This window comes from Lepisma saccharinum, chromosome 29, assembly GCF_977018435.1.
Source record: "Lepisma saccharinum chromosome 29, izLepSacc3.1, whole genome shotgun sequence".
In the NCBI taxonomy this organism is placed as follows: domain Eukaryota; kingdom Metazoa; phylum Arthropoda; class Insecta; order Zygentoma; family Lepismatidae; genus Lepisma; species Lepisma saccharinum.
Genome location: NC_139257.1, coordinates 13,975,368 through 14,003,214, shown reverse-complemented (window position 1 = coordinate 14,003,214; position 27,847 = coordinate 13,975,368). Strand labels below are relative to the sequence as shown.

The following is a 27,847-nucleotide window of genomic DNA, read 5'->3' as shown; positions in this document are numbered from 1 at the left end:
TGAGGAACAAACAAAAAAAGAGTAGTTATTGTGATTTTTTTAATGTATTTAGCAAATAATCTTTGACACTATTTTAATGAGACGGAAAAGTTTGTGATTCTCTCAACCCAAAGATAGTTCCCAAGTTACGCCCATGAAGATAGTACCGAAAAATACTTACTCGATTGTATTCTATGCATTGCCAAATTTTCATGCACTATAAATTGTGCCATTCACATTTTCTGTTCCCAACTGAAAAAAAAAATATATATCTGTACCTTCTCTGGATGCTACGCAAAAGGATTTTCTTGGAATTGCTGGCCTGTTAAGGAAGCTATGCTTTGTTGCATGCTAACTTCATCCACGCTTTACCTCAATTCATATCTACTTGTATGTGAAAACTTCAGTGTTTTAGGTGGACTGTCGAGCTAAGAAAAAGTCATTATCGAAGGAGAGGATATTTGGATCTTGTTGAACTTGGAATGGAAGAGAAAGAAATAGGTGGAAGTGGAATCAATGACACCATATTCAAAATACCGTGGTCAGCATACAAATGATTTCTTAGTTTAAATCGTTCAAGCAAAGTTGACTGTGTTTCATCATTTATTTGCAGTAGTAATGTAAGTATATGGAGACATATTATGTACTAGAAACGCAATTTGTAATTTTTACACAAATCAATGATCATTAACTGTAAATTAACTCACAGTTACATTCAAAGTACCAGTAACTGTAACTGAGTTACTTTTTAAATGAGTAACGGAAACTCGGTTACTTGTAAAAAGTAACTTACCGAACACTGTAAATAGCCTGTAGCCTAAGTTCAAAACCGTGCATACATAATCTTCCTGGTGCTGTTGTATAGTACTATGCTATCGCTGACACCTTGTACTGCGGGTTGTTGTCATTTCACTTACGTGATTAATAAGAAATTTATGCCTCTAATACTATTTCTATGGAATTGGTACTTCATTGCTGAACTTGTTACTTGATACTGTTGATGTCTATACAAGTCCACCCCATCACAAGGAGATTTTCTGTGGTATGTGGCAAGAAAAGCTCCATTTGGAAACACTTCAATCAGCACAAATGTGTATTATTAATTCTTACTTCATATTACGTATCTCCGTGAAGAGTAGCAAAAAAAAAAAGTTCCATATTGAGATAAAATGCACAAAAAGAAGAATGTTCTCGAAGAAAATTTGCTAAACTTGGGAATACTAATGATGAGGATTATGATTTTTTAAAAAATTGAAGACAGTTGAAACTAACTTAGATACAGTAAAACCTCGATTTTACGTTGTTCAGGGGACCAAGCTGAAAAAATCTTGAATGCGAGAAAATGTAAAACCGAGGAAAATTTCTTAGCAATTTGCTATGTTGGGACCACCAAGATTGAATGTAAAATGCAGGAAAATGTAAAATCGAGGAACTTGAAATCTGGGTTCCACTGCAATTATTATTTGTAGGTTTTAATTAATCTATAAATTTTGGAGGGGGCAAATGATTCCCTTTGCCCACGCCAGGTTACGTCTATGCTTACCTTCACACATAGTGAACAGAAATTTTGACTATTATACCTCAAAACATATTGTACTTCAGACTTTGTGCTAAATACATAAGCATTTTTAATAAGATTAACTTTTAATGCAAATTATTTTTTTATCACCCTGCCTCTGAACCGCCCATCCCAATTTTTCCATCAAACATAAGTACCCACTCTGAGCTACCTGTATATAAAATTTGGGGGAAATTGAAGGGGGGGGCATTGCACGAAATTCGCTCTTGAAGTTAGTCATTTATTTTTCTAAAAAAATACATGAAACTACACATAAAATACATGATTATTAATAGACTGATCTGAAACCTTATTTAAATGAAAGCTTACACTATCCTGAGCAAAAGAAAAGAAACTTGAAGTTTCTACGGCAAACCTGAGAGAAGATACTATAATTTATAACCTAATGCGTGTCATTCAAAGTGGAGCCGCATGTGGAGTACACGGAGATTTTTAGAAACTCGTAATTTCTGAACCCCTTGACCAAACTCAAAAAAGTTGTCATTTTTGTAATCAGCATCAAAAGTTCTATAAGTATACCAAATTTCATCAGAATCGGAGATGGTGGGTGACATTGCCACATTATGCGCTTCCACCCTCAGTACCTTCAATGGCCTTGAACTATGGTTCAAATCCGGGAACTTTTCTAACGATGGAAGCGGCCCCGGCGCCCACCCAGCGTCGAGAAACCCTGGGGGGTAAAGGCGGTCAGGGGCGTGATGCTGATCACATCACCCCCACTCACGACCGGATCAAGAAAGTGTGGGGCGTTACCCCCACACCCCCTATACGCCTTCATGGCGTGGTGCTATGCACAGGGGAGCACTTTGCCTTTTTTTACTATGGAGGGAGTAATGCTGTTTGGGTTGAATTGTTGTCCAGTTGACAAATTATTTGATATTATTTTATCTGCATAGTCGCTCTGAAGAAGCATTAGCTTTAACGTAAGCAAATCCGTCACATCTATTTTTTGTTTGGACAAGGAAAATATCAATTGTGTTTTGCAAAACAAAACTAAAAAATGTGGTCTTGCTGCTTTAGACAACAAATGGTACAGCATCCATCAAACTTCCGAATAACCTGTGATAACCATGAAAGGAAAAGAGGATGAAAAAAATGTATTGAAGCCATTGTTACCAAGCAATATGCGGAGAATACCAAACAAATTCCTGTTTTAAATGTAACAATGAACGTTAAAACATGTTAAACAGTTTTTTTTGCTATTAATACGATCAGAAACAAATTACGTTATTTGCCAATTCTAGTTGTCAATAAAAACTCTTTCTATAAGACAAAAGGCCTTAGCTTTAGCGTTCCTGATTTTCCACTATAGATATCTGGGGTTAGAGGGGGTAAGTGCCCCCTGCTCCCCCCCTGAGGACGCCCTTGGTGACCGCTGTTATTTCAACACATGTTATCATTTATAAATAGCAATTGTTAAAAATATACCGAATATATTGACGTTTAGATTTATTACTAAAACTAGAATGATACACGCCTTTGAAATTCATTGTTATTTACTTGCCTGTCGTCGAATGCAGAGAAAGAGCAGATCACAAAACGAGAAGAAAACTCTTGCCTCGAATGCAAATCACACCAGATGGTTCATTTAGTATGCGATTGGAGGTGCAGCCAATGTACACTGATAGCGCCTTTTCTTACTTGGGAATTAAACCCTTTGATGTTGTCATTTTCTGCCTCACTTTCGAGGAAATTACGTTCTCTTTGTGCTAATGCGAGCCATTTCTGGTGATACCAAGGGTCTCCCTTATCGCACAACGCTAGCATAACCTTGCGTTCTGACGTCACCGGGAAATGCTTATATTGTTAGGCTAAATGCCTAAGTTGTTAGGATAGGCTAGTGAGGTTTAGTTATAAATAATATATTTGCAGTGTATTTATGCTAAGAAAACCAAACCAAACAGACCTAACCTAAAAATGTAGACATTCCTCGTCTGAAGTTAGAACGCAAGATTGTCCAAGCGTTGTGCGGTAAGGGAGACACGTGATAGGAAATACATCAGCACCAAATGGCTGAAAAGAACAATTCCCGTTGGTCGTTTTGCACCGCCTGAGCTCAAACATTCTTTGTTCAAGAACACCTGCGCTTTCAATACTGGCTTTGAATTTGCTTTCAAAGACCGATACTTTGATGGTACTTTCTTTTACAAGTTATCCAGCTGGAAGTGACACATTGGTATACGCAGGTCACAAGATAGCATTTCACGTTTTCTTTTTCTTTTCCCCATGCTCTGCGTTCTTAAGCTTGACGCCCATTGACACGCCGGAAGCGCGACGACAGAACGGAACAGTTTCGCTTCTGGCGTCTGAGTGGACGATAACGCTTAAGATAATCTATTAGAGTTATCCCAAAATGTAGGACCTTAAGGGGGAACTATACGCAATTTTGCAGTAAATTTTCGATAACAGATGGCAGCACCGTTTGTCATGGCAACCGAGAGCCATGTTGGCAGATCTCCGCGTAAATATAACCAAGGTAGGTCGATTAGGGTACTCGATGTGAGATGACGCCATATTGGTTAGAGGTGAGTTAGTGGATTCAAAGAAAGTAGTTGTGGATCAGTGAAATTGATAATCATGAGATTCTAGTTACATGTAGGACGCAAAACATTTGGAATAAATAATACACATTTCTAGAACACTTTAGAAAGTTTTGTAAATTTGACACATTTCTTAATGATTTCCCAAGTGCAAAAGTTGGCGTCGCCGCCTTGTAATCAAGGGATCCCGGATTCGATTCCCGGTGGAGGCACATAGTGGTTCGGATCCCACTTTAAGAAAACTGTAGGTCCAGTCCCGATTAGCCTTACTGTGCATAAAGTGGACTTAAATCACAAAATTAAACCAAATCAAACATGAATGCAAAACCAAACTAGTAATCAATACTAAACAATTGTCTTCTTACTACACATATTTTCATGTGTTCATATTAATGAAAGTTCTCTTTCAACACTTGTACAATGACCTGGAATTGTAATCCAGCAATTATGAACAGCTTGGAATGTTTCCAGAAGTCTGATTTGGGATGTTTCTAGTTCAATAACGTTGTTTTGCATAGCCCCTCCTTTATAATCAAAATATTGAATATGAGTGAGAAACATGATTAATTCCATCAGTATAAACCCCAAAGCCAGAAATTTCGCTCAGATATTAAACAGTGACCTCAAAACTTTGTTCATTAATTGCTTCAGTCTTTGTTCTAGCAGGACATGCCTTTATTTTCTCTTTGGGGAATGACTGGATGAAAAATAAATGTCACTATTGAGTTTGGAAGCAGGCCCGTAGCCAGGCAGGGGCCAGGGGGGCTGAGCCCTCCCTGGAACTACCGTCAGCTCCCCTGGCACTGAGGTCAGTCCTCTTGACATTAGGTAAAACTATTTTGTGTAATTTGTTTGCAGTGAAGAGTGAAAATGTTGATCGCCGATATTATTTTGCTCACAACTTTGGTGAAGGATATACAGCAGCTATGACATTCGTTCATCTTATTTATAAGACGTCTCAAGTAGCGGCAAGTATTTAGGAGATTATCTTCTCTAGACTTCAAAAGTTCCTTTACAGGGGAGCTTCTTTATCTGTACCTTCGTTGCCCCTGTTGGAACATCCCATTTATACAGAAACCTGTGACTTTGATGTCATTATGCAAATTCCCTCCGCATCTGTGTCAAAGGTTAACAGCTCCCAAGTTTTGGGAATGAAGGGGTGTTCTATTGTTTAGGCCGGGGAGTGGAATGTACGCTAGGCACTATGATTGAATATTGTCCATCTTATCTTGGGTGATATAAATATCTGTATCATCAAACGTAGTATAGAGTGTGTAGTAAGGGATGATTTCAGTAACAGCCAATTAGCACTTCAAGTGATATTTTAAAAGATATAGAAAAATTTAGTATTTGTGTGATATTTCTAAACTTTATGTAACTTAATGAACACCACCCCCCTACACACATAATTTACCTTAATTTAACACTGTTAAACTTTTGAAAAATGGACTTGATTTACAAAGCACGCCCCCGGTAACCTTTGAGCCCCCGCTGATAACCCGTGAGCCCCCCCCCCCTGGAGATCAATGCTGGCTACGGCCTGTTTGGAAGTACAGTTCGTAGACTCGTGCATGATTTCTCTTCGTTCAACTGAAACACATTCTCAAAATGTAGGGCATTTATGCTATTTTTCAAATTCCTCCCGGACGACAGACATAAGGCTAAAATGTAGGACATTCCCGGGAAAAAAGAGGCCTGGTAACCATCTACAGACTTCTAGACAGAAATTCCGTGTAGTAGGCGTTACACCATTTGATTTCAATAGAAACAGACAACAGAAGTTCTGTTGCTGGATATTTCCGTGTTTCGCCGGGTCTCAGTGGGCGTGAAGCTTGAAAATTCTCGCACCGGTTGCGCAGTTATTTCAGTATCGACCGAATGGTAACTGCTACTAAAAAATATCCCGGCGTATGAGAGAGTATGAATTGAATTTGTACCCTTGTTGCAAGTGGAAGAGTCTTTTTTATGTTATTAAGCTAGACACGATATTTGAAATATATGATGAATAAGAATTTTAAGAATCCCATGCAATCGTTATGGAGAATCAACTTCAATTTCAAGTTACGGCTAATCAAATGGAAGTTTCGACTTTTCCACCTCTCATCTTCATACTACCCCCTTTCCGCTGATATCTTTTTCTGTGCCATCGGAAGTTTGATATTCCCAAGATAACAAATAATATAATACTCCCATAAGAACAATGCATTTCTCCTTGCCTCCTACGGCCATCCTGGCAGTGTTGCCAAACCTGATGCGCATAGAAGAGCTAAATTTCAACTTAAATGGAGTTAAACACTTACTTTCAAGGAGCTAGATTTACGAAGGCTGGATAAAGTGCCTCCTACGGTAATTTTAGGTGTCATGTCATGGGAGGAGGGGGTTAACTTTAACTTTACCGTAAACTTTAAAGCGATGACAATTTATTCTAGATCCGGCGGCATAACCCATCCACGGATGGTCGTATGAAATTGAAAATAAAGTATTTCCGGATAACAATATTACGGCATCTTCACGTCAGCCACAGACAGCGCTATAAGAAAGTAGCTGTGGAGGTAAGAGGGGGTGGAACGACGCAGCCAATATAACAAGATCACGTCACATGGAAAATGTTTATATATGGCAAGAATTGCTCTATGTGGGCCGGAGCCAGTGATGGCATTATAGCCAAACGAGTGCACGAAAGAGCCACGTCTGGCTACAAAAGAGCTAAGTTGGCAACAGTGTCGCAGAGGATGGAGCGGGGAAGAGCCTCACGGAATCTGTTCCTCATGCTCTTAACGTTAATTTAACAAAGTGACAAAGATTGTTGTTAAGTTTTTTGTGCGAAGACAGCTGATAACGTGTCAGGGCTGCAGTAAGAAGACGTATTACTTCAAGTTGTCCGAAATAAGGTATAAAAACTTGTCGCGAGCTCCCTGGCCCCCAGTCACCCCCCCCCCAAATTCGTCGATCATACCTCCCCCAAATATTCTGATAAATATATAGTAACTGATTTTAATTTGGATGCAATAGCCTGTCAAGTAGACGACAGTTTTATTTTTAAATGTTGTAAATTTTAAACACGCAGAAAGCTAGCACATCAATTGGTTAGATAATTTGAAATGTCAGAAAATAAATTCTGTATAAATAGTGTTAAAAGGCCCACACCTTGGTGATATGATAGAAAAATCTAACTGAGCACACCACACCACTGGTGTACGCAGGTTTTTTTCTTTTTTTGGAGGGAGCTAGAATTGTAAACGTATATATTACATACCTGCGTTCTGGGATACAGGATGTATCAAATATTTCATAAATATCATCTTTTACCTTCGTTTTAAAAGCTGTTCAAGGCCAAGATGTTAATCGGGGCTCCTTTTAAGGTGAGTTTACTTTTATCATTTTGCGTATTCCGGAGTCTTCCATTTGAAAAATTTGGTTTTCTCAAAATTTCAGAAGGAGCTGCAGCAATACCAAATATTCATACTGCAGTTGTCTTAACCATAACTGGTTTGTTCGTATGCCTGATTCAATTAATGTTTCATACACAGTGTCGTAGACAGTGAAAATAGAATTTGGTGTACCCTGCAACAAATTCTCCTCATATGCTTAGATCTTAGAGTAATTCATAGTCAAAATTTTCTGGAATCTATCTTAAGTGCAAAATTCACTTCCTGCAACAACTTAGAAATGCATATTATACATTATATATTTTTTATGTTGTACCGGGTTCTTTACAATGCGTTACGATGTAGTACAATTATTAATGCACAGGGAATAGACTATACAGTAGTATTTATAATAGAACACATAGTTAAAATGGTGCATCTGCAGGAGGAAATCGCATGGATTACGGCCCGTTTCGCCTTATCCCGTTTGGCCTTATTGCGTTTTCACCTCCCCCAATACAATTTCGGGTGATTTATGTGACCCGAGCTTTCTAAGGCGAAACGGGACATCCCATTTCGCCTTATCCTGTTTCGCCTTACACAAAAAAATTCCCACCAGGGAATATTATCGACATGAAGGGTCATTATTATTAATGTATTATTAACCTAACCTAACCTAACCGACAGGAAAATGGGAGCCAAGGTAGACAACATCACAAGCTCTGCGCTCTCAAGATGAATTACCCTTCAAGTCGGTAATATTCCCAGGTGGAAATTTTTGTGTGTGTAAGGCGACACAGGATAAGGCGAAATGGGATGTCCCGTTTCGCCTTAGAAAGTTCGGGTCACATAAATCATTTGAAATTCTATTGTGGGAGGTAAAAGCGCAATAAGGCGAAACGGGAAGACACGATCGCATGGGACGGCGGATTTTTCTGCTGAGGCACTTTTTATGCTCTTAAGAAAGTGATCTATTAGTGCAAATTTACTAAAATTTTCAAACAACCCTCGTATAGTAGTATACAAACACTAAGGATTATATTTTTAGAACTGATATTATTAATCAACATCAATAATATTGCTCGTGTCTGGTCATGCAGCAGCCGACCTTTGTGGCAGAGTGGTTAGCACAGCGCGCTACGACGCCAGGGGTCGTGGGTTCGAATTTAGGAGCAGGCATCGGTGTTCTTTGTGAGTGTCCCTTTCATCATATCAATACTCATTCTCATCGTTGCGATCTGCGGAAAGTGAAAGAAAAACGACGCTAATAACAAAACTGAAATCAAATCGTAATGCAACTCTTATGAAGAAATAGAACACAGAGAATTGCAAGCTAAGCGAGCGGAATTTTTGTGTATATATATATATATATATATATATATATATATATATATATATATATATTTCTTTGCAAACTTTCAAGAATATTAATTTTGTTGTTTAATTTAATTTGGCATCAATACTTTCACAGGATGCAGTGCAGTGATATTTACTCAATCCCAGCTTTTTTTTCATTCGCCAACATGGGGTGCAAACGTGGTACATACAATATCAAGTGAATGGTATTACATAATATTATCACAAAATGTGAACAATGAAATTTTACAAGTTTTTAGCATAGGTAACTTCCAGAGCCTTATTTCCCCTTCCTTCAATCTGTCTTTGCAGTGTGCGAAATCATTGCAAACTGGTGCGGGGGAGAAAGTTCTTAATCTACAAAACCCCCTCCCCCACATGTGTATTATTAAAAATAAAAATAAATTACTCAATTAAAATATATTATTATTATTATTATTATTATTACTACTACTATTATTAATTACGTAAAGGAAATTAATATGTTACTTTTATACATATCAGATATTGCAAAGCAACTAACTAATTAATTTAGTAACTGGTTAAAGATGTTAATAAATTATGAAATAGTTGAAGTGGTTTTATTATGTGGAAGTTTTTGTTTAGTTTGTGCTTTATGTTAATATAAATCAATTAGATTTCATAGTTTTAATTTTCTTTCATTCTTTGGTTTACTTTAATTGTGCGTATTGATGTAGATTTGTTAATTATCTCTTGAGAGAGAATGCATTCAATACTCACATCTACAGTAATTTGTGTGTTTTTGATATTATTCTTAGTAAAGTATATTTCAAATTTAAAGTAATTGTTTATATTTTGTTTGTTATAACAAAAACTCCCCCCCGGAATTTTTTGGTGGGGGGATTTTAGGGTGTTTCATTTTTACAAAGATGTGTTTTTCATATGACTTTGCTTACGCCCCGAGTCTCAGTGATGTGAAAGATATATATGCCAAATTTCAAGAAGATTGGATAATATTTAGGGGTTGCACACATTGATCACTTTTATCTCAAACTAGTGAAATTTCTAATATTGAAGGGCTTTGTACTAATGGGCTTCTCATGTATTTCTTTCATCTTTTGCAGGTAATTGAAATTTAAAATAGGAACCAAAAGAGGAATTTGGCTGCTAGAAAAGGTGCCTCGTGGTGAGTTTTTATGAGCTCTGCTCCCTTCAAAGGAACAAGGGCTTTTAGTTTTTATTTACCATCACAAGGAAATTAAAGAAACACTTTCGGATGCTGCTAAATCTACCAGTACTAAACTACAGGAAGTGTGGAGGAAAGCAAATACCCCTGTTAAGACGGAGGAGAATATCCGTGCTGGTATACAGAAGCTGTACAAAGAATACCAAAATCTGGGTAAAGAGAAATCGAGAAACACGGATAAAGCAAATGTGAAACGGCAGATTTGGAAAGGTGATCTCGTCGAGTTATTTGACATTTCCCGGCAAAATGTGATGGACATGACTAGCGTATCACAAGAAGATAAAGAATTTCTTAGGTCACAAAGAGAAGATCGTATGAGTTTGTCAATGAGTGGAGTAGACAAGGTTTTCGCCTCGAAAATAAGAACTAAGTGTACAAAAGAAGACAAAAATGATTCATATAAGAATAAACATTACAAAGCTATCGCTGAAATCAATAAGACAGTTATACTGGAAGTAATCTCCATCATCATCAGCGCCTAGAGACGAAGAGGCTGAGTTTTCGCCTCCAGCAACGAAAAAATTACGTTCAAGTCCTAGATTAAAACCTCTTGATCAGACACTAACGTCTACTTGGGATCGAGAACAGCTTTCTATTCGACAAGCAAGTACTTCATTTATAGCAACTGCAAAGAGCCTTTGCCACGATGTTTCAAAAATTTCCGTATCTCCAGCTACCGTTTACCGAGCTCGGGCGATCAATAGAAGTAAAATGGCAAAGAAAATCGAAGAGTCACTCTTTGAAAATCCTCCTCATTTGGTCTTGCATTGGGATAGTAAACTGTTGCCCATGGGAGTGTAAAAACTTTGGAAGATAGAGTTGCAGTTCTAGTGACTGGTTTTTTTTTTTGCATTTTCTTGGCGTACCTTGTGACGTTTTTCCCCGCAAACTGTAATAAAAAAAAAAGTATTACGTTAATTTATTGCGTGGAAAAGCCCCACATTCCCACTCATTCTTCGGTACGCCAGTGCGTCAGTCTGTTTTTGACGACTAGTTGGTCGATTGACCGCTAGAGGCCCTCAGTGCAAATTCCTTTTTGTGCGACCACGATCGAAAGGAAAAAAACAGTGTTCGTCAGTCTGTTGCACGGAAGACAGGAAGTCACGACCTCGAATGGTGGGGAGCGAGGAGCGACTTGTATCGCTAGACATGCCTCAGTTGGCCTTTCGATGATCTGCGGAAGAAGCGAGACCACATTTTTTCATTCAAACACGTCGTGGAATTGTTCCTTGGTTTCGCTTTTGAGTTACGAACGATACGTGGAAGTTACAGTTGGGTTTTCTTTGGAGAAATTACAGTAAGCAGTGGATACGACCATGTGGATCATTTTTGACAATTGGCCGTTTTGATCGTCGTTTCTCCCGTGTTGGAAATGGAACCCCGAATTTAGAAGACGTAATTTGGCAATTACGAGAAGGAAGCATAGAGACGACAGGACAAGATACTGTGGATGATTATGGATAGTACTATTGGAAGGTCCTGTTCGGTTCTCTAGTAACTGTCTCAGATGAGCCCCGCAGTCCAATTACTCCGGTTTTGAGGTATGTACTTTTGCAACCATTAACTCAGTGAACAGTGAAGTGTTTTTTTTTCTTCTGACAAATGAACGTGTCACTCAGCAACTAACCACCGGTTGCGATATCTCGCCGAAATGTCAGAAAAGAAATAAACTCAAATGAGAAATTCATCGTCGTTTCCTCCCTTATTTGCATCGCGTCGTCGCGGTTGTTCCGATTGGTAGTGACGTGACCTTGTCCCATTCGTTTTTTCTCGCAAGGCAAGCACTGACTTTGATTAAATTAAAAAAAAGGAAGGAGAATGCAATTAAGTAATTTTTGTGGGCATTCGAGTAAATGAGTAAGCACCTTATGTATTTTGACAAAAAAGAATAAGAGCATCAAAGGAATCGGGGGGTTACTTTTCCCAAGAAAAGTTGTGGTCTTACAAGCCAAGAATTGATGTTGTAACTTTTAACGGTATTTTTGTACCCGTCGTACGTTTATATGGGTGTGTTATTCGTTCAACTAATTTATTATATTGTTACGAGTGAATATCAAACTTTTGAACATTTGTCCAATTCATAAAAGAAAGAATTGTTGTAGTTACATGGATGTATTTGTTATTTGAATGAAAAGAAATATTAACCATACTCCGTTGCGAGGTTAATATAATAAAAAACTGACCTCGCGTCGCAAACTAATTTGTAGTACGTCTTTGTTTGCCATACTAAACGAACTGTACCTTAGATTACAAGTGCACTAAAAAATGAACTCGTGGTTGTTCGAATATGGAGTCGTGGCTAAATTTATGTTCTAATTTAAGGTTCAGGTGATCATAAGAGAGAAAGAGGAAGGGAGACAAGTTTTTTGTCGTCAGCACGAAGAAGTCGTTTGTTTAACGCGCCTCATTGTAATACTTTACTTGGTTCTCGCTTGAGACTGAGGTGGTCGTACAAAATACGCTCCATTAACCTCCAACAACAACAACATTTGTAACTATTAGGTTGGGTATGCATAATTCGCATCCACGGCCTCCTTGCACGTCTTCTCACATTTTTTGCTAATTAATTGAGCACCCACCTAATTCACGTTACAAAGTTTTGGTAGCAGATCTGGTTCTACATACTTCCATTTTTTTTCCCGCATTACGTCTTAAAAGAAAGAAAAGTAAGAAAAACTTGGATTCACTTCTTTTTTTAATAAAAAAATTCCCCCCCCCCATTAGAACTTTTTCTTTCTCCCCTTTCCGGGACGTTTGGTAGTACCTTATCTATATTGTTTATTTTTTTGCAAAAGGAAGAATTTATCGGGCTAAATTTTGGAAAAATTTTTTTTCCCTCACTTTGCAATTTGGTTAGCACCACAGCAGATTCCCCCCCCCCTTACACACACACACATTACTGACCTTTTGTTATCATGGCTCCACCTGAATTTAGTAGTGTTGGAGAATTGGTACATATACAGCAGCAGTCCTCCCCATTTGTTATACCACCACCTCCGTCTTTAACTGGTCCTCATTCTTCGCATCCAGTTAATGTTACCTCCCAGGCAACCTTAATTCCAGAAAATGTGGTTACAACTTCTACGGCCTCCTTAACCTTTTCATCACCTTCGCCGCCCACAACCGCCGCGACGGTAACGGTCCCGACATCCCCGATTTCGGTTATGTCTTCTCACCATAGTAGTGATACTTCTATTTCTAATAAGATACTGTTGAGGAATTTAAATACACATATTGATGCCCTTATCATATGTGATGGCCAACGTCATACCGCCTTGTTTATATTTATGTTGGCCTTACAACGTTTAGTGCTATCCCACCAATATCCTTTACATTGGCTCCTGCAAAATGCTACTCGCCGTACCGCGGGAGTTTTGCAAACTCTTTGGATGACCGCAATGGCTTCGATGATGTCCTGGCAGGACATGAAAGTTTATATTTGGCGCCATTCCGTTCCGATGTCCTTGTATACCGTTTTGGTAAATACACATGTTACACGCCCTCAAAAAGAAACAGAGACGCTCCATACTTACGTGTCGGACGTCAGAGATTCGGCAGAGGCTTTGGAATTGGGATGGGATCCTGCCGTTTTGGTAACTTTTATTCTCCAACATCTCAATAACACCTCCACCAATTGCCTTTTATTCCAGGCTCGTCCGCAGTCTATGAATGAATTAGTGGCATTGGCACAATCTATTACGTTACAACCTGTTGCCCTGAAAAGCACTGGTGAGCAGATGGCTGAAGTAGTTATTCGGGAAGTGGACAGATTTGGGATACGTGACAATATCATCGGTATGTGTTTTGATACTACAGCATCTGATACAGGACTGATCCAAGGGGCATGTACCAGAATTGAATGGGAATTCGGACGAACATTGCTGTTGTTGGCTTGCTGTCGTCACACTCATGAACTAATATTGAAAGGAGTGTTTGAAGAGTGTTGTGGCGTACCATCAAGTGGTCCTGACATCCAGATTTTTTGGAAGTTCCAAAGTCTGTGGGCTTCACTTGATAAGAAGTCATATAAGACAATGCTGGATAAAGAAAGTCCCGTTCAAGGCTTTCTAGAAGAACAACGAGTGAAAATGGTTAAAATGTCCTAAAAGACGGAAGTCATCCAAGAGAAGACTGCAAAGAGTTATTACAACTCTTACTCCTGTATCTAGAAGGTTGGTCTCAAAACGACTTCAGTTTCAGGATCCCAGGTGCTCTGGATCAAGCAAGGTGGATGGCAAAGGCAATATATGCACTTAAAATTGTCCTCTTCACTAAACAGTTGAATAGGGTAAGGACGGGGCAAACGGACAGTCCCTAAGAAAAATACGAATAATTTGGCTTTGAAGTTTGCAACAGTGCATCGGTTGGCGTTGTGATTTAAAGCAGAGCGTTGACGAGAAGGTGTGTTGAACATCGGTTGAAATCTTGAAGAAGAACGCCAATCCAGCAGTAAAACCTGACCAGGTAAGGATATTTGTACTAGCAAAAACCTAAACAGTAAAATTCTGTGTGCGGAACATAAGGATTGCTTGGATTATGATGGTCCCGCCAAAGTTGCGCTTTGTAGTGTCGATATGTCATTGTCTCCTCGACATACACAGCCTGTGTCAACATGCTGCTGCCATCTGGTGGGCTTTTTCGAAAATATAAAGCCCAAGGCTACAGGCGGGGCGAACGGACAGGCTTGTGTTGGGGCAAACGGACATGCATAAAGTGCATATCATTTAAATACTATAAGGTATTATGTAATTCAGCAACTAATCTACATTTGACTCAAAGTCGAAAGGGCATGTGTGAATTGTATGTAATGCAGGTTTTACCATTCAGATGTATGCCTTTCTAAAATAATGTGTCCTTGTTACAGGATAGTGCGACATCGTGAACGATCCACAGACCGCTGTTCCTGGACAGATGACAATATGCAGAGGGCTGTTAATGCAGTACAAGATGGCATGCCTCTAGCTACAGCCGAAAGAACATTGTCTGTTCCGCGAATCACTTCACAGAGACGGGTGAGTAGCAACGTGCAAATTCCGAAATTTGGCCAGCACACTACGCTTTCAAATGCAGTGGAGGTACAACTGGTGGAGCACCTTCTGAAACTTGATTCTATAGGATATGGTCTGACCTATAAGGAACTCCGCAGTTTGGTATATCGGTATGCATTTACAAATGGTGTGCCACATTCCTTTAATGATGTACAAATGGCAGGGAAGGACTGGATACAAGGATTTTTAGCTCGTCACAAGTAACTCAGCTTGCGTGTTGCAGAGGCTCTGTCATATGCTCGCGCTAAAGGATTATCTAAGGCAAGTGTTAACATCTTTTACAATAATTTAACAAAGCCTGCCTGAGCACGCATTTATTCCTGGAATTGTCCATGAAGTGAATGGTCAAGATCAGCGATCACCAGAACCTTTAGCGACAGACGATGATGCCTCATCCCAAGGAAGATTTCAAGAACTCAACCCCTTGCCATCAACTTCTGGGACCTCGAGCAGGAAACGAAAAACGGGGGAATCGCACTTCTTAACGGATACTTCTTTCATCTCTCGCCTCAAAGAGAAAAAAACTGACTGCAGCAAATCAAACAACAAGACTGGGAAAGCATGTTAAACGCACCGCAAAAGATGTGTGCCGTGTATGCAACGTTGTGTACAAGCAGGGTCAACACTGGGTGCAGTGCTTAGTGTGTTCTGTCTGGTTCCACGTAAAGTGCGTTGCAAATGGAAATGACCCATACTTTGTGGGTTCTTCTTCTGAGAGACATGACAGTTCATAAATGAGCTAGTGTCCATTTGCCCATGTCCGTTTGCCCCGCCATGGTGGGGCAAACGGACACTGCTACACACACTGATTCATTTAACAATTTGGAGGTCAACGTTCATTATTTTGAATTATACATTGTACTATTCGTTAGCTCAATGTTCACACTTTCTATATCGACCATAATTGTAATTTTTCAATAAACAGTTTGATAGTTATTTTTCAATATATCCTTAGGGTGTCCGTTTGCCCCGTCCTTACCCTATTCCTCAACGAGAATTGAAAGGAATGAAACGGGCTGCACATTTTGTCAGCCTCATATATGTTTGCTTTTGGCACGAGGCAATTGTAAGTCGATGGGCTCCAAAGAATGATTTGGATATGATACAGCTTCTGAGCACTTACCCAGATGCATACGTCAAGAAAAGTGCTCTCACAGTTGCTGAGAGACACCTTTGGTATCTGTCAGAAACAAACGTAGGATTGGCTTTTTTGGACGAACGTACTACTCGGGCTGATAAGGAAAATATGACTAAAAATTTAGAAACCAAACCTGCAAAGAAAAAGGAAATGAAACGATTAGAGGGTAAAAACCTAGTTTTTGAAGGAAAAGACCTGAGCCATTTCGTTACTAATAAAACAAAGACGTTCTTTGAATTGTTTGGGATCCACGACGTGACAGAATACTGCAGTGATTCTCTAACAAGCCATGTGAACGCTCTTAAGGTGGTCAATGATATCGCAGAAAGAGGAATTGCTCTGATAAAAATTTAACGAATCGGTCATGGACGAACAAGAAAAACAATTCTTGTTGAGGGTAGTCGAGCATCACAGAAAAGTCGTCACCAAGCGAACAAAATAAGGGATTGCATCGTTCAAAGTTGATTAATATAACACATGTTTTGCCTATCATATTACCTATTAATCTTAGTGTCTAGTTTTAATATTATTTTAAGTTTGTGATTTCTAGTTTTCCCAATAAAAGTAATTAACATTGAAAAATCGTATTTTTTGCCTGCTTTTACAAAACTGATCAAAGTGTGCAACCTCTAAATATTATCCAATCTTCTTGAAATTTGGCATATATATCTTTTACATCACTGAGACTCGGGGCGTAAGCAAAGTCTGCAAAAAATTTACATTTTATTTTTTGCCTTACAAAATCAAACACCCTAGGGGATTTTTGAGGTCAAGATTGTTGGTGGGGTATATCCCCCTCTCCCCCCCCCAGGATTTCGCACCTGTGTCTTTGTACACTGAGAAGCCTTGCGAGCGAAGCGGGAAGAAAATTTTTAAGGTATTTATTATGAAACTGGCAATAACACTAATTTAATGAGGTGCCAATATTCCATCCAATTTTTTTTTTACATTTTTGCTTCTTCACCATCAACTTTGCCTCGCCGCTTTTGGCGCCTCTTTGCCTACCCCGTCGCTAATCATTGCTCACCCTCGTTAGCCCGAAGTGGCAGAAAAGCTATGTGAACTCGTAGTTACCCGTGGAGTTATATTTTATTAGTCCGTGCTATAGTTGCTTCACTACTTCATGCATCCGATGTTTGTTTCAGGAGAGAAGGAACAAAGGCGGATGATTATGACACCCACCGCCACCCTGCTCATAACACTTGATACCATACGACTTCCAAATAATACAGAAAAATGGCAGCCTAAATAATGGTCAGCATACGAATTTTACACCAAAGCGCTAAATATTGCCCCCGAACTGCAAAGTTCGATCCTCCTTACTACGGAAAGTCTGTGCCAATCTAAAACCTAACATTGATATCCAATAGCTGGATATTCCCCCCTCAAGAGTCTCCCTCAATTAAATGCTCAATCTCCCCCCTCCCCGGTGAAATTCTCTTGCTAAGACTTAACGTTGATAGTCAAGAGTTTCCTAGTCCCCCCCAATAATGCTTAATCTCCCACACGCATTCACTTATTACCTGTCCCTTAGCAGTATATTAGCAGTATATTAGCAGTATACGAAGTGATTATTACGTGTTACAACTTCTGTCCAATGTTGAAATTTTTACATCCCCCCAAAAAGCAAATGAAAAATCCCCCCCCAAAATTTGGGTTGACGGAATCTAACCTGACTGTGGGCACCACTGGTTCGAAATAAATGAATTTCAGTACTTTACTATATTAAATTCCCGTGCGGGGTTGCTAGTCCCACATCGGGCGCCTCCCTAGGTGGCGGATGAGGGAACGCCCTCCAGATATGGAGGGAACCGGGTAATCGGGGTGGACCAAAAACTAGCAAAAGAAGGGCGGATCAGGCTCAATAGCTGTGGTGAAAGCAACTGGTCTAAGGGACGGAAACCCGAATCAAATGACATGGGGAGATGGCCCCATAGTCTTGGTAGGCGACCATCTAGGGGAGAAAACCCCAACAGAAAAACCCCGCCAAGGGTTAAAATGGTTGAGCGTTAGGCTGACAACCTCACCTCGTAAAAAAACAACTTGTTAAGAAACCTGCACAAGCCTCGGATAAGGATGGGAAACACAGATAACGAACCAGGAAAGAACAAGGTATATGATTGGTCCATAGAAACATGGAACGTCCGAACAATGTGCCACATTTAAATTTTTTGCCTTCTGGTTAAACTCACATATCCAAGTTCTCCTCGTCCCTTTTCCCAAGGCAGAATATTTTCGTGCCAGCCAACAGGAAACACCGCCAGAAGACGTTTTACCTCAAGACACGCCTACGATTTACACTCACAATTTTTTTCTCGTTTTATTGTTTCTTATGAGAGTGCGCTCGCGTTTACAATTCGACTGAACAAATCGTCACACTTTTCTTGCTACAGGATTACCCAGCTGTGACCCCCCCCAGAAGTTTGTAGACGCAGTCTCCACAAAATCGTTCACGTAATCCACCTCCCAAAATATAATAAAAAAGTATTTTTTTATTTTAATGAAATAGTCTGCAAAACGGTTCTTATACGAGGGTTGGGGAGTAAGTCATGGCAACCCAGTAAGAAATCGACAAGCGAAGGATGTATTAAAAAATTGTTATATACAACTGAAAGAGTATCCATTATGGATATTTTGTTGGTAGGAATCATGAAAGAAAACCCAAGCAACCCTGTGACATACATGTATGTATTAATGTTGTAACGTACAGAAACCTGGTAGTTACATAATACTGGCATTGTCTCGAACTAAGGAAAGACAAGAAAAAGACACACACATGCACACACACATACGTACACTTATCTCATCCTCAGTTCTTGGAACTTGGTCAAGGATCTACTACTTCCCCTGGTCGGTGCAAGTGAACTAGGAAAACCACCAAACAGGATATCATTGTGGCTTTTGCGATCCCAGGAGTGCTATATGGCCCTGGCGATTCTGGGAATGAACTTTGAAAACAACAGGATGTCATAGGTGCATCTGTTCTGGGAAGGATGCACCAGATGAGTACGAAAGTACCCATCACTTCCTTCGTAGGTGCAGAGGCACCTGCACATCCTTAATTCCTAGAAAGGACTAACTAAGTACACAAGCCACTCAGTGCAAGTGTCCCTAAGGGAGAACTAAGGGTGAGACAAAGGATATACACAAATATAAAAAGGGCAGGATATAGAATGGAAGGGGTCAGTTGATTCTGAGAGTCCAGAGAGTCGAGAGTGCAGTCCTGATAATCCAGTCAGCCGGGGTGGAGTTCACCTACATCGATACCGAGACGCTGCCAGTATACCTCGCCCCTCTGTACCTTAAGTGGGTAAGACGACGTTTCTTTCTTTCTCTAATATAACTGGTCATTTATTTAGCTAGAGTCAGGCCTTAGATTGTTGTACGACGCAACATGACCAACGTTTAATGCAGTATACAATAAACCATAGGCTATTTAATCTACCTCTGTTGTGTTATGTTCTAGCGAGTAAGATTCCTTTTAAGTAACGTTTGTATCCCCAGAGCGTTACAATGTACAAGTTACAGAAACCTGTCTGACCCAGTGATATACACATGATCAAAACTTGTCTGATTATGACAAACCTTCGAAATAATCTCCCGCATTGTTCACAGCACGCTGCCATCAATGTGGAAGAGTTCCTGCAGCGACATCTACGACTTGCCGTTAGGGAGAAGCGTCCGGATCTACTGCATAATGCAATCATACTCCACGATAATGCAAAGCCACATAAGGCAGCTTGTGTACGGGACCTACTGCGAAGCGTGCTGTGGACAATGCGGGAGATTATTTCGAAGGTTTGTCATAATCAGACAAGTTTTTGTAACATGTGCACATGTGTATGTCACAGGGTCAGACAGGTTTTTATAACTTGTACATTACTACATGTGTATGTCATAGGGTTACTTGGGTTTCCTTTCATGATTCCTACGAACAAAATATCCATAATGGATTCTCTTTCAGTTGTATATAACAAATTTTTAATAAATCCTTTGATTGTCGAATTATTACTGGGTTGCCATAACTAACTCCCCAACCCTCGTATTTACATTAAAATTCTTCAAAACTTCGAAATACGGAAAACTCACATTGCTTGATTAATTTTGATAGATAGGAAAATAATTTTAATAAAGACTTTCAGCCGTGTTTATCGCCACTGGGTCTATCCGACCTGCTGCTATAATCCAAAGTAGACCGACGTTAAAATATTACTGTTCAAAAGGCTTAAAGTATTTGGCTTCAGTGATAAGATGAATGTACCGAATGAAATTAAATATGTTCGGACAACCAATTTAGTTGTAACCTTTGAAAGTAATGAAACGATGTAGTACTTGACCTTCGATGACGTTCCAGAAAAAACGCAACCTAAAGGTAAATTCACTTGCCACGAAAACTTGTTAGTGTAGACGCGTGCATTTTAAATATTGATCTCTGCAAAATCCCAATCACAAAACAGAAGCATTCTGTTCGCATTCGATCGAGTCTCACACTGACGGCATTTTAATTTCTCTTCTCGAAAGACGCTAAAAATTTCAAAAAATAGGGTGAACACACGTCACGTTTGCGCATTTACAAACCCAACCTATTGTTGTACTCTACAGGGTGGGTCAAAAGTCGCAATACACCTAAATAAAAGAAGCCACTGTGGGGATAGGTGTCAGTGAGTGTTGGATATGCGTGTTGGGGGTGGGGGAAAACTTTATGATGAGGTTGATCTTGACGGCCGCCATCTTGCAGTCCGCCATCTTGAAGTCCGCCATCTTGGATTCAACTTCATTTTTTTAAATGGGAAGGGGGTCGTGTGACACATGATTTTAGGCTAGAATTTTGTCAGGAATTAAATGATGATGTCCATTTTGATGTATCTTTATTCGTGTAGGAGTTACAAAGGTTTTCTCTTCGTTGCAGGTTGACAGGACAACATGAAACTAAGCGACGCTGAACGGGTTGAGATCATCCTAATATCAGGGGAAAGAAGTTCTTGCACCATTGCAGCCGATTTGAACGCTCGCCATCCAGACCGACATCCAATTTCCCACGCCACAGTTGCATCACTGCTGTCCCGGTTCACTGCCACAGGGAGTGTGAAAGATACGCCACGGTCTGGGAGGCCACGTTCATCAACAGATGAGGCGACAACCATCACCGTGTAGCTTCGCCCTCAGTCCCACAAGGAGTGTGCGTAGCATGTCTCATGTGACTGGTGTTGGCAGATGCTCCATACGCCGGATCTTGAAGACACATCATTTTCATCCATTCAAGCTGCAGTTATTACACCACCTTTCTGAAGACGATCCTGACCGCCGGCTTCAGTTTGCGGAATGGGCAACAGCACAGCTTGCAGATAACCCACAGTTCGCCCAGAATGTGCTCTTTACGGACGAAGCTAACTTTTACGTTAACGGGGAGGTTAACAAACAGAACCTGCGTTATTGGTCAGACAGTAATCTACATTGGACTGATCCATCCAAGATGGTTGGACATACCAAAGTCATGGTGTGGTGCGGGATCTGGGGAACACGGGTCATTGGTCCTGTGTTCATCCACAACAATTTGAATGCCGACAGCTACAAAAAGATGTTGGAGGAGCTGGTGTTCCCATCCGTAGCGACGGAGGATGGTGACTTCCCCTTATGGCTTCAGCACGACGGGGCACCACCTCACTACGGTCTGTAGGTACGTGGATTACTCAACGAACAGTTTCCACAGCGCTGGATTGGCCGTCGAGGTCCAGTGGAGTGGCCTGCAAGATCCCCAGATCTCACTCGCCTGGACTTTTATCTATGGGGCCACATCAAAGCCATGGTGTCTGCGGTAAAAATCAATGATCTTCGCCACCTGGAACAGCGGATCATTGATGCATGTGCGGCTATTACACCAGATGTCCTGTTACGTGTGCATACGGAGTGGCAGAAGAGAATGGAAATGACTGTCCAGCAGCATGAAGGAGGCCACATCGAACACATCATGTAAAGTGTGCCACTTTTCAAAACTTTAAAAAAGAAACCGTTGTAACTCCTACACGAATAAAGATACGTCAAAATGGACAACACCATTTAATTCCTGACAAAATTCTAGCCTAAAATTATGTGTCACACGACCCCCTTTCCATTTAAAAAAATGAAGTTAAATTCAAGATGGCGGACTTCAAGATGGCGGCCGTCAAGATCAACCTCATCATAAAGTTTTCCCCCACCCCCAACACGCATATCCAACGCTCACTGACACCTATCCCCACAGTGGCTTCTTTTATTTAGGTGTATTTCGACTTTTGACCCACCCTGTATATATGCGTTACAGCCGGATATGAGTCATGGGTGTCTCATGCACACGTGGGAGTTTGGAATTAATGGTTTTCCATTAGTGTACAAAAGATACTATTATGAAGTCCGTTTTTATCCTAACCTAACCCTATTGTTGTACTTTATATATGCGTTACAGCCGGATATGAGTCATGGACGATTCAGGCTGGCGTGGGAGTTTGGAATTAATAGTTTTCCATTAATGTACAAAATACACTATTATGGACTCCGTTTTTTTACCCTAACCTAACCCTATTGTTGTATTTTATATACACGTTACAGGCGGATATGACTCATGGACGATTCATGCTGATGTGGGAGCTTGGAATTATTGGTTTTCTATTAGTGCACAAAATATACTATTACGGATTCCGTTTTCGGCCTTTTGCATGTCCCATTTATGCTTTTTTTGTATGTGTTTCAGCCGGATAAGAGTATCGGATGATTTATACAGACGTGGAGCTTGGTTTTAAGGGTTTTCCATTAGTGCATAATAGATACTATTATGGTACCCGGTTCCGGCCTATTCTAACCCAAGGAACCCGTTTCCAGCCTATCTATTCTAAGCCAATTGATGGCGTCAGGCGAGCTTTCTAGTCGCCGATGACGTCATGACCGGACATTTTGTCATCGGTGCTGGATCATATTAGGTATAATTAAGGATCTGGATTTATCCGGATTCAACCGGCCCCGAAGGGATCTGGGGTACAAGATATTATAACTCAATATATGGCGTAAGCCTATGTTCGCTTTAAAGGCGAAGAAATTGAACGATGTAGTCTATATGAAAAAGAAGTATACGCGCAGAATGCATGTTATTAATAATAATTGATCTTAAAAAAGGGAAGAATACGTTGACCGCAAGACCCCTCTACAAGGTTGCGGACGAAATTCGCACCAGAAAAGAAGAATATTATTCCCCCATCTCCACCCCAAACCGCGAGAGATTATTGCCGGCCGAGGGTGAGAATGGGTCTCTATTTTTAGCTTCCCCATCGGTTTTCTTTCCGGAGCTGAAGGGGATAATGGCGAGTGTCGCCAATATTTTAAAACGTTTGTATTGATTTTTTTGAGGTTCCAATTTTATTTTGTGGAAGTAATTTAGGCGGGTTTTCTTCCTCTTTACGTAACATTGTAAAGACTATTTGATCTAAAGCGTAAGGAATTTGGCTTAAGTAGGAACAATCAGACCCAGTATGTACAGGTTAAGGTGGATGCGATCCACTATTTGCCCTTATTTCTAGGTTTCGAACCATGGACCCTTTGATTATTGCCTTATAAACAGCAGGATTTACGTAAAATTGACCAGTTTTTGACTCTTTGGACCAATATTTCTCATTTTTTGCGAATTTTTACTCAGAAAACGCTATTTGAACGATTCATGCAAGAGTTTGTATTGCAATTTAGACACACAAAGTGGGTTTCTTCAACTTTAGCTGAAGTTTAGACTTATTTTTACCAAAATAACGCTATTTATACTATTCAGGCAACATTTTTTTATTAAATTTTGGACTCACAAAGACATTTTTTCAACTTTTATCTTATTATTTTGAAAATTTATTTCCATTTTTATTACTCAAATAACACAATTTAAGCTATTCAGGCAGGAGTGTTTATTTCATTTTGCACTTACAAAGAGATTTTTTAAACTTTTAACTTATTATTTACAAGTTTAGGCTTATTTTTTACTCTAATATCACAATTTCATCTATTCAGGCTACATTTTTTATTGCAGTTTAGACTCGCAAAGATATTTCTTCAACTTCTTTTATTAATTTTTCTATTTATTGCCTTTTGTATTTTATATTTATTAATTTCTAACTTTGAGTTATGTTTTTTATTTAAATAATTTCTCTAATCACTAAGGAAAAAGTACTTTTAACTAAAACTTTAGCCACAAACTTTATTATTACTATTATTATTATTATTATTATTATTGTTTTTGATGGAGTTGTTGAATGTGTTGTTGTTGTTAGGGTTTATTGACTTCCACTATGCTATTTTTTTGTTTTGTATTTCTATATTTATTTAAGTCAGGTTACGCATGCTACGTACGAAAGTTTGTTTATGTTAGAGTTTCCTCGGTATTTTCTTACTGTTAGGGTAGGTAATGTTTCCTAAATATATGAGTAGGGTTCCATATATTCTTCTTCTTGTGCATGTTTTTGATACCTCTCCAAAAGCCTTTACTGCATGTTTCCATTTTATCGAGGCTTAGTGATTCCTAGAGCCACTTTATGTATGAGAGAAAGCTTGAAAATTTCGATCTCAGATAACACACATCCTTATGTCAGAGAATTTTAAACTACATTTCAGACTCATGATGTGCCACTAGAATATCACTGCTTGCTTAATTTTTAAGTATGTTACGCTGTTATTGTATTTTTAGCCATTGCTTATCTACTAGATATACTGTACGAAATGTTTAATATTTGTACTTTTGCACTTATAAGAGGCCAAACTTTTACTGTAACTAAAATTATTATGTGTCTATGAGGACTGAAATCCGTTTACCAGGAGGTCTTTAACTAGAACCTTATTAATATTGTTTCCTTCTTCCCTTAAATGTAACAATATAATGACAAATTACAGGACAAGACGAATCTCACACTAGACTATATTGTTGACTTGTAGGTAAAATATTAGAAGGTGTACTTGAAAAGAAACATTACGGAGACAGGATGTTCTCGTCGGTTTGGAATGCAGACCTTACAAATTCCATTACTTGCCTCGTCCGTGGAAAGGTACCAGCCTGACAGACGGATATGAATCGACAGGTATTGGAATTTGTATAGCGAAGCAACCGAACCGATCTGAGAAGATCGGAAGGGAATTTCAGGAGCAGTATTGGATTTGGTTTTGGTGCGTGTACATCGAGGAAGACAGCGCAGGTATGTACCTGGAGGACGGAGGCGTCTCTCCGAACATAGAATGGTCTGAGCCTTGTTACTAAACCTCTCGCTAGTACCTTTTCTTACTTACACCCCGGTAATAAAATAATGAAATAAGGGAAGGAGGAAACAATATGAGCCTTAGGTTTAGTTGACAAACTTTTCTTACCATGCTAGAAGAAATATTTACCCTTATTTTATTCAGGGTACTTTTCAAGAACTGCTGGATTTTTTGAGTGTTCGATTTAATACCAAGGGTTATTTGCATCTGTTATATCATGCGAGTCTTATTTTTACTACAATCAGGACTAAATTCCACTGACTGAAGCTTATAGCTTAGGCTCTATAGCATGTTGAATGGTTAATCACAGGTCAAAATGAACTTTACAGAGGCTAGTAGGAGGCATAGGAACACACGCGAGAGCCTTATTAGAGTGCAAGAAGCACTTCAGGGAGTACTACGAGGAAACGAACTTGATTTTTTGAGTGCTTTATCAGTTACACAGCCAATATTTGCTATTTCAAGTAACTACATGAACCAAAACATCTTACAGCCCAACACTAACTAGACTTCAATTTATACTATATTAGGTGCTAAATGTAGCAAGAACACTGATTGTACATACTTTTGAGAATCCAACTATATGAGGATTTTTCTATGTAAGTATATTTTCATTGATTACTAACTTTAACAGACCAATCAGGAAGACGGCAAAATTCACTAAACATAATACTATAGTGTAGGTGATTGCATGAAAACTAGAAATTATAACAAGCAAAAGATTTCGCTTTTTGCTTTTGTGACTAATCGCGACGCTGATGATGAATGGAAGGACAAAAATCTTAAGGACTGGATGTATTTTACCACTACAGATGCCTATGAAGAAACACTAGAGTACTGTTAGCTTTCAAAATTGAGGTTATACTGTACTGTTTCTTAAATATTTTGTGTTTGGCACGCTTAACAAGTTACACTTATATCCATTTCAGGACAAATATTCCTAAAAGTCTCAAATTTACTGTGTACGCACCAACTACTAGCTAATTTTTAATAACATTTTATTTGACTATAGCACAAGTACGAAAGAGATAAGTATATTTTATTTCTAACTTGACAAAGGTACTACGAATTAATCGACAATGTTAGGTAAAAACAGTATTTTTTAAAAACAATATCTTGGTACTTTCTTCAAATGTTATGTTTTTATGTTATTTAATCACTTTTAAGCTCTATACATGATTAACAATTAATTAAATTAGTAATATAACAACTGGTTTACACTATCTGGCATCCTTTTGATAACGAATGAAAGGAAAATCTTTCAATATTTCTTATTATTTTATGCTTATTTTGAAGAACAAAGGTAATTTCTTTTACAGTTTAACTTAATTTTTAAGACTTAATACTAATTTAGGTGTCCAAGTTAGGTTATTTAGAATGTATGAAGAACTATAAAGTTCATATTTCTGCTATAAGAGGAATAACAACCATATTTTACAAACAAAAGGTATTGTTTACACTTTATTTACTTCAATCAGACTAATATTTTACAGTAATTGAATCATTCAGCCCTAGTCAATACTTTACTGCATCAGAAAGTTTTGTTATTAATCTAATAAGTATGCTATTTTGGGCTATTCTAAGGCAAACTTTGTTTAATTTACTGCTTATAATGCAAAGTTTTGCACAAATTTGATATATTCACTACCTTCAAACCAAACAATTGTACTTATTTAGTGCATTTAATTTATATTTCTTGTAATTAACTTATGTTTCTTATAATTAACAAACTAAACTTCAAACAAGGGCAGACAATGTAGTATTTATGAGTATTAGTAATCCCAAAGTGCTGTTTTTTGGTGTCCAAGTTCAGATGAGAACTGAGCAATCAGTGTTCTTGCTACATTTAGCACCTAATATAGTATAAATTGAAGTCTAGTTAGTGTTGGGCTGTAAGATGTTTTGGTTCATGTAGTTACTTGAAATAGCAAATATTGGCTGTGTAACTGATAAAGCACTCAAAAAATCAAGTTCGTTTCCTCGTAGTACTCCCTGAAGTGCTTCTTGCACTCTAATAAGGCTCTCGCGTGTGTTCCTATGCCTCCTACTAGCCTCTGTAAAGTTCATTTTGACCTGTGATTAACCATTCAATATGCTATAGAGCCTAAGCTATAAGCTTCAGTCAGTGGAATTTAGTCCTGATTGTAGTAAAAATAAGACTCGCATGATATAACAGATACAAATAACCCTTGGTATTAAATCAAACACTCAAAAAATCCAGTAGTTCTTGAAAAGTACCCTGAATAAAGGGCTATAAGGGTAAATATTTCTTCTAGCATGGTAAGAAAAGTTTGTCAACTAAACCTAAGGCTCATATAGTCTAGTCTGAGATTCGTCTTGTCCTGTAATTATTGTCCTGTAATTTGTCATTATATTG

At 38.9% G+C, this 27,847-nt stretch overlaps 2 protein-coding genes across 3 annotated transcripts in view; one reads left to right on the top strand and one right to left on the bottom strand.

Annotated features, from left to right (window-relative positions):
• Positions 1 to 3,210, bottom strand: part of LOC145981648 (pancreatic lipase-related protein 2-like) — a 96,027-nt gene extending 92,817 nt beyond the window's left edge. Inside the window, exon 1 of one of the 2 annotated variants that reach the window (XM_083115044.1) lies at positions 3,063 to 3,210. The gene's annotated coding sequence lies outside the window, so the exon portion shown is untranslated. Of the gene's footprint in view, positions 1 to 3,058 lie in introns of both variants that reach the window. The other variant, XM_083115045.1, reaches the window with a different exon arrangement.
• Positions 3,211 to 21,403: 18,193 nt separating this feature from the next.
• LOC145981398 (uncharacterized) lies at positions 21,404 to 21,892 on the top strand. Its single transcript, XM_083114636.1, has one exon. It carries the CDS (start codon positions 21,404 to 21,406, stop codon positions 21,890 to 21,892), a length of 489 nt encoding a protein of 162 aa, XP_082970762.1.
• The last annotated feature ends 5,955 nt before the right edge of the window (positions 21,893 to 27,847 follow it).